This window comes from Manduca sexta, chromosome 10, assembly GCF_014839805.1.
Source record: "Manduca sexta isolate Smith_Timp_Sample1 chromosome 10, JHU_Msex_v1.0, whole genome shotgun sequence".
Taxonomy (NCBI): domain Eukaryota; kingdom Metazoa; phylum Arthropoda; class Insecta; order Lepidoptera; family Sphingidae; genus Manduca; species Manduca sexta.
In genome coordinates, this window is record NC_051124.1 from 7,783,518 (window position 1) to 7,794,180 (window position 10,663).

The following is a 10,663-nucleotide window of genomic DNA, read 5'->3' on the forward strand; positions in this document are numbered from 1 at the left end:
AGTCGCCCGCTGGATCTGTCTGCCTGAACGTGGTAAACTCAATAAATATAATTTTAACAAAATTAAACCGCCTTCAAAAAGCACCCAAAACCAAAAAATAATTTCACATAACAGGTATATACTGGATACCAATTTTGAAGTCGGTGCCTAATTAAAATTGCTATTTAAGCTAGATTTTAATTGCATATTCCATGTATGAGCTAAATATCTTTCAAATTAATTAAAAGTAGGTATGCATTAAATAAAAGCCGCGATAGCCTAGTTGGGTGAGGAACGGACTGCCAAGACAAATGTCCGCAGGTTCAAATCCTAAGGGCACACACCTCTGACTTTCTAAAATCATGTGTGTGTATTCTTTGTGAATTTATCGTTCGCTTTAACGGTGAAGGAAAACATCGTGAGGAAACCTACACATCTGAGAAGTTCTCTATAGGAATTTCGAAGTTGTGTGAAGTTTACCAATCCGCACTAGGCCAGCGTTGTGGACTAAGGCCTAATCCCTCTCAATACTAGAGTAGGCCCGTGCTCAGCAGTGGGCAAGTATATAATACAGGGCTGATATTATTATTATTATATAGGTATGCATTTACTACTAACAAACATATATAGTGAAAGGTGTAATACCAAGCACATTTATGGTGTTTTTACCTTTTCCTTTCCTTTACCGTACAATACGTAACAAGGGAAGCAATGGGGTAGTGGACAGTTCACAAATTTAAATATTACCTTAATAGCTTCCATTTGCTGTGCTGCGGCGATGTGTTCATCTCCGGTGACGATCTGACTTGTTGTCTTTGTACGCGGGCAGCATATTGTTTTCGAATATTTGTTAATGTATTTATCTAGCCTAACTATCAATTTTAATTAGGCACTGACTCCAAAATTGGTATCCATTATATACCTGTTATGTGAAATTTGGTTTTGAGTGGTTTTTGAAGGCGGTTTAATTTTTTGTTAAAATTATTTTTATTTTTTGTTTTTTTGTGTTAGTAAAAAATGGACTGTCTCGATGGCGTAGTTATGTTTCATCCACAATACGACTATCGCACTGAGGAATTACACCTCTGCCTACCACGAAAAAGGGGTATAAGTTTGATGCTATATATGTATGTAAGAAGTATATTCAACCAAACCAAACGCAAAAACACAATATATATATTTCGCTCACAGTACGACTATCGCTCTGTGCTGTTACACCTCTGTCTACCCCTGAAAAGGGGAAAAGGTATGATGCTATATATGTGTGTGTGTAAGCAGAAGAGTCAACTAAACCCAACGCAAAAACACAACTGATATGTTTCACACGCAGTACGACTATCGTGCTGAAATGTTATGCCTCTGCCTACCACTGAAAAAGGGAAAAGGTGTTATGCTGTATGTATAAGTATGTAAGAAGTACATTAAACCAAACTCAATGCAAAAACATAACTAAAAACGTCACGAGAATGCTAAATTCGTGATTTCGTTTTCTTGGACAACTAAATTGTTTTAGTTTTTTTAGTTTTAAAATCAAACTACTGAAGCGATTTTGAAAAAAATCTATGGGACCAATCTGGAGGTATATTCTTAAAAAAAAAAATCCAAATCGGTTCATAAATGAGCAAGTTCTGAGGTAACAAATATACAAAAAAAAAATCACATCGAATTGATAACCTCCTCCTTTTTTTGAAGTCGGTTAAAAAAACCCTCGTGGCCGCCTCGGTGGCGCAGTTGTAGTGCATGCGCAGTACGACAACGCTCTTAGGTCCTGTTTTGTTGATGTTGAGTTCGAATCCTGGGTCGGGCAAAGTGATATTTGGGATTTTCTGCTCAGTATAAGCCCAGAGTCTGGAATTTGTAGCCAATATAGCGATATTTTTGCCCCCTATCACATCATGGGACGAAACACAATTGGCGAGAAAGTGAGTGCCCTGGTTGCGCTTCTGCATACCCCTTCGGGGATAAATGCGTGATGGTGTAAGTGTGTGTGTGTGTGTGTGTGCGACTACAGCGCTGGATCCTCGCTGTATTAACACCGAACTGAAGGCGCCCTCAATTCTTTTACTTTAGCGTCATTTATGTCATAGCAATTCTTAAAGAGTTGAAAACAGCGCGGCTGCAACGCTACGGGCTTATTAAGGCATATAAGTCACTTAAAATCCTATATGCTTTCCAGGATCTCAAACTATCTCCATACCAAATTTTATCGAAATCCGTTGGGTAGTTTTTATTACGTTTAGTCAGGCAGACACGTGCGGCGGGGGAGCTTAAATTAAATATATTTTTAGACCTTTTTAAGAAAAACAATTCTATTATAGGTAAATAATTGTTGCGTAAATTTAACGGTTTTCACTATAAACGCAACATAAGCTCTAAAAAGGAATAATTCTTTCCCGTTTTTGCAATATCTTTCGTTGATGCTCCGCTTCTTTAGATTATAGCGTGATGTTATATAGCCAATAGCCTTCTTTGATAAATGGGGTATGAAACACTAAAAGAATTTTTCGATTCGAACCAGTAATTCCTGAGATTAGCGCGTTCAAACAAACAAACTCTTCAGCTTTATAAAATAGGTATAGAAGAATAGATTATATTACTCATTCTATGCTCCACTACAGCTAAGTGTAGGTATGAAGAGTTATCTCTGTTATAGCTATACGATGTATCACGATAAATGCTCAAGTGTTAAATACACTGAATAACTAGGTTTCATCAATATCCATAAATGGTGTTTAATTATTCTCTTTATTTATCTACTTTCTGTCCCCTAATTACAGATTACAGGCACTAGAATATAAACATCACAAAAAAACTTAAAGTCAATGCAGCTCCGTCAGAACATTGCATCACTTGATATTCTATCTTCTGTACCATGGTGAGTGGTTAGAGAAATTGTTTATTCCATTCTCGCCTTTTCTTATCAGTACCACACGCAGCTTGCAGAACCACAGCTTCATGATATCTCTAACTAGGCTCAAACAAAAAGTTGCGGAAGGTAACCCTTCAAACCGTGTTGCGGCTGTCCTGCAGCATACTCTTTCAAGCGTAAAGAAGCTATAAAACATGCCGACATAATTGTGCTGATCGTCTAAGGTTACTTACATATTGCCGGTCGATATGTCCGTTGGGTTTCCACTTCATTCGTTTTTCTTTCACTTAACACCAGATACAGTAACTTTGCCTTGATAATCAAAGAGAAAAATTTAAGCAGCACAAATGAGCTTGATTTGACGGCAGAAATGCATAGACATGTCCAAATCTTGCCATACTGTTCCAGATACGATGACGTACCATACAATTAATTGTTTTCGCGGGGAATACCTAAATATTTACAATAGAGTTGTTAGGTTTAAGGCACACTTGTAATTAGAGAGAGATAGAGAGATTGCGCTTTATATGTAAGAGTGTGAACACCATGTATATAATTAATATATAACATAAAATACTGCTTTCCAACGGCCATTATACTTGGATCGATGTAACGTGCACAATGGATAAAAGGATATTATTAGTGTTTGCCTCCGTGCTCATAATCGTGGCAGGTATGTACATGTCATATTCTTTACGTAGTCATAAATATAACATACATGCAATGGGAAATGTCTTACATCAGTGTGCACTCCGTATTGCAAGTCCCCTATTGAAAAAAAAGCTTGAAAACAATCTAATTAGTTTTAGTTCATTTTAAAACATAAATATAGCAAAAAAAATCAAATATTATTTTAAAAAATTGCGCTTTAAAAGGGCAGTTTAAACATATTTTCTTTTGTTATTTTTATCTTATTTTCAACTCCAAAAGTAACATTCAATAGTACGAGTGTCATAGCTTCGACGTCTTAAAAAAGGTTTCTTTGTTAGGTTCACAAGATACTTCAATTGAAGTTGTGTTTATAGCAAACATTTATATGGGTACAAATATATTTCTTCACACTATCGGATTATGACATAGCACTAGCATCGGTATTAGGTTGCATTACATTATTTTTGTGATTATTCATATTTGTGCACTCCGATTTATACACCGATTGCTGATCTTGCGGAATGCATTCGCCATTGGACACCTGGTTTTGATAGGTTAATTTTACTGATCAGTAATCTATTAAAATTTCTTTATTAGATGTGTTGTAAAGATTATAATGAAATTTAAGTTTATTATTTAGAAATACCGGTATTTAAACTATTTGAAAAGAACTATTCCTAAAAATAATATCTTCATCATGTAATTTGAAGTCTTAATTATTCGTTATAATTAATTAAATTTGAGTGCTTTATTAATTGACAAGCTTTTGTTCGCGGCTCCGCCCGCTTGAAAGGATTTTCCGGGATAAAAGTCCCGCTTTATATTTTTCCCCGATATTAAGTAGCCCATAGGCTACATAGGACATATCCTTCCAACGTCCTTGAACTATCTCCTTACCAAATTTTATCGATTTTTTTTTATTTTGTTTTTTAATATCTAAAGGATATTCGCGAGATATTGCAACTACTTTCAAAGCAACGAAATGGCAGCTTTTCGTATATGGGCTAAGAATATGTATTAAGTTTTGCTTGATTTCATTCTATCTGCTAATGTGATCTGTAAACCTATTTATGAATCAAAACTGGTTGTAAATCAATGTCCTTATTTACAATTATTCATGAATTGATTTTAAGAAGGAATAAATTATTCTTTCGGTGTTCATTTGTTTCTCATATCTAGTCTCCGACTACTGTCGAATAATCACGAACACGAGTGCGTAAACAACTTACCGCCATTTTTAATAAATGTTTTCTAGTTTTTTTTTTATCTATCTCAAAAATATACAAATCAAAACAAAGTTTTTTTTACATGCTTACAAAAGAATTATTCTGATTGGTTCTTTTTCGGAATCAGATTGAAGATTGATGTTACTCGGGCGTATTCATTGCTCAAATTCATTTATTAGTCATATTTATTCGCCAAGGTATTCGGCGAATTATTCTATTAGGTACTCAATATTTGCTTCAAAGTTTTATCTAATTTGCTGAAGTTAAAAGAAGTGCTATGACCCACACACATCACACCTTTATCCCCGATTGGGCAGAAGTACAAACAGGGTACCACCACTTTCACCATGTGTGTTAATACCACATAGAAAGAAGTCAGAGGGGACGAGCCTATCGCCATATCGAAAGGTGCATAAAAACCGAGTATCACTTTGCCTGTTCCGATTTTCGAAGCCGGGAACTCAGAACGATGTCGTACCGAACATGCAATACAACCGCGCAACCAAACTTCTTCTTCTTTCAAACTCTCTTACCAAGCATGCAATGCAACCGCGCAACCAAGGCAGGAAGTTTATGCTTTACGTTCCGATAAATTGTACTGAGTGTATTGTAAATATAAATATTTGTTAGTTATTTTTATTTGGGCACGGGAATGTGACGCCACTGTATCTGATAGTGAGGTGAGTAGGGTTTAGAATAACCATATAGAGAGTCACATGACAAGAGACGATGAGCCCTGGCCAGTCGACAAGATTATGCCGGCCTACAATTTATAATGAATTTGTGTAATTTGGTCATAATATAACGATAAGTAAGTAAGTCGGAAAAAATAATTATCCCGGGGAAAACTCCACGCGGGCGAAGCCGCGAGCAAAAGCTAGTATAATATATATTTTTTAAATCAATTAAAAAAATCGTGCTGGCGTTGAACTGTCTATTTATATTACTACATTATGGATTTTTGTCGCGGTAAAGCCACGAGCTGTACCTAGTTAAATAATAAATAATAACATTTTATTTTTTATTTGCAGTTGACAGCCTACGGTGTTATGAATGTTCCGATTGCTCTACAGTATCCGAACAAAACTTAGTAGAGTGTGATGCTGACTCGAAAGATCGAAATCGTAGAGATGTTGACGCAATAATTTCGGACGAATCAATAACTACAACAACTCCAATCACTGACGCACCGACAGCTGTGCCACCTACAACAGCTCCAGTCACTGACGCACCGACAGCTGTGCCGCCTACAACTGCTCCAGTCACTGACGCACCGACAGCTATGCCCCCTACAACAGCTCCAGTCACTGACGCTCCGACAGCTGTGCCACCTACAACAGCTCCAGTCACTGACGCACCGACAGCTGTGCCACCTACAACACCTCCAGTCACTGACGCACCGACAGCTGTGCCGCCTACAACAGCTCCAGTCACTGACGCACCGACAGCTGTGCCGCCTACAACAGCTCCAGTCACTGACGCACCGACAGCTGTGCCACCTACAACAGCTCCAGTCACTGACGCACCGACAGCTGTGCCGCCTACAACAGCTCCAGTCACTGACGCTCCGACAGCTGTGCCCCCTACAACAGCTCCAGTCACTGACGCACCGACAGCTGTGCCGCCTACAACAGCTCCAGTCACTGACGCTCCGACAGCTGTGCCCCCTACAACAGCTCCAGTCACTGACGCACCGACAGCTGTGCCACCAACAACAGCTCCGGTCACTGACGCTCCGACAGCTGTGCCGCCTACAACAGTTCCAGTCACTGACGCACCGACAGCTGTGCCACCTACAACAGCTCCAGTCACTGACGCACCGACAGCTGTGCCGCCTACAACAGCTCCAGTCACTGACGCTCCGACAGCTGTGCCCCTACAACAGCTCCAGTCACTGACGCACCGACAGCTGTGCCGCCTACAACAGCTCCAGTCACTGACGCTCCGACAGCTGTGCCCCCTACAACAGCTCCAGTCACTGACGCACCGACAGCTGTGCCGCCTACAACAGCTCCAGTCACTGACGCTCCGACAGCTGTGCCCCCTACAACAGCTCCAGTCACTGACGCACCGACAGCTGTGCCCCCTACAACAGCTCCAGTCACTGACGCACCGACAGCTGTGCCACCAACAACAGCTCCAGTCACTGACGAACCAACAGCTGCGCCGCCTACAACAGCTCCAGTTACTAACAAACCAACAACTTCCCAACCTAGAATTTATTATTGTTACAAAGTTACAGGTAAGTTGTCGACATAAAAAATTGGCACCGCCTTTAGGATATTAAGGCTGAAATAGGCGGAATAATTTTCGTGCACCAATTTATGAGGCATGTGTCGTCTGTAATGCGAGCAAGAATTGAGTAACAATTGTGTTTAGGGCAATTTTATTTTATCTTGTTCCAAGAATCACAAAAAAATAGGCGAGAAAATTTTTCCATCTAATTGAGACTTTAGAACTGAACTCAAGTGATCTATTTCAAATTTAGGTATGTATGTCCTGGTTTTGCAACAAACCGAACTTTAAAAGTATCTTAAGATATTTTTATTTATCATCATTATTATCATCAGCCACAGACTGGATATGCACTGCTGAAACCAGCCTCTCCCTAAGTTTTCCAGATTCACTGATAACTTAAATTACCAGGTTAACTGACATTTGCAAACGTTTTGGTGGTCTCTTATTTCGGAAAAATCTCGGGGAAGAACATGATATGAAAACATGTTGGGAGAGCATGTATTAAAAACGCAAATCGTCGACGCGCGTAAATTGCGTCATTTTTATGAAGTTCTGTGTCACGTTTGCTGCTCATTTAGGTGTGTTTTATGCACGTCGTCAACGTGTAAAATATACCGTCTGTGTAAGCTCTGCGATAGACAGTCTTATTTTGTTCGGTATATTTCCTATTTATTTACTTTCACGTCTGAGGGAACATTGGACAGCAAATTAAGCCTTATAGTGTCCTACTTCTTACTTAATTATTTTACCCATTTTCAGTTACTAACAATGGCACGGATGCTATCAAGAGAGGATGTGCTGTGAGACATAACGAGGACCAAGAAACTTGTACGGTACCTCAAAATATGCAAGGGAAGGATTGTAAGACTTGTAAAGAAGACAAGTGTAATGGGGCAGTCACCAAACAGTTGTCGTTCCTTATTTTATTTATTATGTTGTCATTAACTGTAAAGTTATAAATAAATAATTTTTTAGTACAGTCATTTATTATTTCAATTAACATTACATTTTTATAGCTTCCTTACATGGTATAATTAGATATACTAATTATTAGAGATAATAACAAAATTACAGTTTTGTAAATTTCATTATCATCATTAGCCGAAGGATGTCCACTGCTAAACATGAGGCGACTCCATAGATTACCAAACTTATTGGAAGCGCTCTCCATTGCTTTAGATATAAATAATAATAATCAACATTTTAGAACTGCATTCAGGTATAATAATTCTCTCCGAATTTTTAAGCGTAGAATGTAGATTTCTAAAATATAAACTGATGCTTTTTTTACAGCCTATTCGAAAAACTGTGTACATTCGTAGATAATTAATCTTTCAAATTTTTAAAACTAGACATGCTTAAAAATGTCTTTGAAAAAAGAAAAAAAATTTTTTGTTCAATTGGCAAAACCTTACGAATTCCACCCATTTATAAGGTGTCAAGCCTTACAAGCTCATTTCGTTTTCATTGTTATAAAGTTATAATCATGTCCCAATTAGAGTAAAACTCAATAAAAGATTAACTCTAAAAACTTCTTTTGCTATCCTGAAAAAACAGTATATCACATTCTTATATTTGTTGTATTAATAATTCAGTTAGTTCCACCGATCTTATAACCAAACGATAACGTCAGAAACTCGGGGGCTCGCAAGGTGTCTTGGAGGATCTTTTATTACAATCTCACCGATGAAACTGTTTATACCGTAGCAAGGGCGTCGCCAATAGGGAGCAAGGAGGTACAGCTGGCCCCCGCCTAGAGTTTCTTAAACTCGAATGATTCACCAATTCCATTTCTAATATTCCATACGCTCAAATTATTACGCTCCACTCTATGTCATTGTTAAAGCGGTAGACGGGGTGTAGGGGAGGAACATGTGCTCTCGACTTTACCTGCAATTCATACTTTTCTCATTCTCCATATCAACTTGCACCCCCCCACCTGTGGGCCATCAGCTGGCTACGCTCTTGTTGATCGGAGTATTTTTTTTATTCCGCGTCGCATTTTTTTTTTTTTTCGCCTGAGGCCTCACGTTTTTTAGGGGCGCCACTGAATACCGTGGTGTAATTCTTTTATGGTCCCCCGTTCAGAAGGCATCAGAGCGTCGGCCATGAGTCAATCCGACCCGGTGCATTGCCGCGACGGTTCTTAAGCACGTATACATCCCTATCCTCTATCTCTATAAAAAGAAGGTTCACTAATACCACCGCGTCATTTCTATAAAAAATTTGGGAGTAAATTCTTTAAAATTAGTGGTGGTAAAGCAGGTGAATCAGACAACCTACCACTCGCGTTGACTATTGTTACAGATTTCAGTAAATCATGATGTACAAAGTGGAAAGGCTTTGAAGGAGACGAATCCTGAATTTTCCAATAATAAAACGATCTTTATTTTGCCCTTGCCTAAGTTCTATTTAAATAAGTACAAAAGAGCAAAAATGTATAAAAACTACATACAGTTGCCATAGATTACGTATAAAGGTACATTATTTTGTAAGGATTTGTAATATAATGGAATTAACATAATTCACAGACAAGTCAGAAGCGTGTAAAAGTGCCTTGTTTGTTCATAAACAGTATTCAAAGCACACGTATTTGTACTAGGTAATACTGCAAGTAAATTTGCAATATTTTCATCCTCAGCATTTACTAAAGACGTTTATAATCATCAGTTGCAATGTCTTAAATCAATACACAACAAGCATTGTACTTTTGCTGTCCACTCTGCTGCTTTGCGGCAAAAATCGACGAAGTTGAACATAGCTATCATTATTAGTTTAAGGCATACTGACAGATTTTTTTACTAGTCGCCAACATAATGTGCAATAAATTAAAATCGTAATGATTAATTATAGATCAGCCTAACTTTTTGCCATTGTAGTCGTAAATGAAAAATGCATATATTATAGGAAATTTAATTTGTATGAATTAACAATATAGTAAACAAGGGTTGTTTTGGCTTCACCGTTCTTACGATTGAAACCCGGGACCATGGCCGGATAAGCCCTAAGACAAATTAGGCAATTGCCTAAGGGCCTGGCAACCCGAGAAAACAGAGGTGAAAATTAAGATATGTATTTAATAAACCCGTTAGAAGATGGCAATATTATCGCCTTGGTTATCTTTAAAATTATGTTTCTGTATGTCTTGGAAGTTGGAAAGTATTAAAGAATTATTTTAATTAATTTATTTTGACGCTGACTAATCTGAGACAAGCGGTGATAGCCCAGTTAGGTGTTGAACGGACTGCCGAGACGAATTTCCGCAGGTTCAAAACTCCCCCCATAGGAGACGGGCCGCAAGGCGGCACCGCGCAGGGGCGGCTGCGGTCGCAGACTAGACACTTCAACGTCAGAGGAAGCCCGCAGCCGCCCTAATGCGCCGAAGAGGGCCACCGCGGAGTTTTAGCTGGTAGGCCGTGCATAGGTTAAGTTGTATATAGGGTTAGGGACTCGGCCCGGCGGTCGCCCGAAGGTCACCATCAAATCCGGGCGGCTCAACGCCGGGCCGTAAGGCACGGTTACCCCAGTATAACCGCTCAGTCGCCCCCCACGAAGGCTGGGCGGTAGTAATAAGGCACTTTCTCCGCGAAACCAAAAAAAAAAAAAAAAAAAGTTCAAAACTCAAGGGCACACCTCTGATTTTTCTAAAAATGATGTGTGTATTCTTTGTGAATTATCGCTTGCTTTAACGGTAAAGGAA

At 38.8% G+C, this 10,663-nt stretch overlaps 1 protein-coding gene across 1 annotated transcript; it reads left to right on the forward strand.

The window, feature by feature from the left end:
* Positions 1–3,413: 3,413 nt before the first annotated feature.
* LOC115442693 (extensin) lies at positions 3,414–7,946 on the forward strand. Its single transcript, XM_037437293.1, has 3 exons — positions 3,414–3,521; positions 5,757–6,967; positions 7,723–7,946. The coding sequence occupies exons 1-3, from the start codon at positions 3,470–3,472 to the stop codon at positions 7,765–7,767; spliced, it is 1,308 nt and encodes a 435-aa protein (XP_037293190.1). The 5' UTR covers positions 3,414–3,469; the 3' UTR covers positions 7,768–7,946.
* The last annotated feature ends 2,717 nt before the right edge of the window (positions 7,947–10,663 follow it).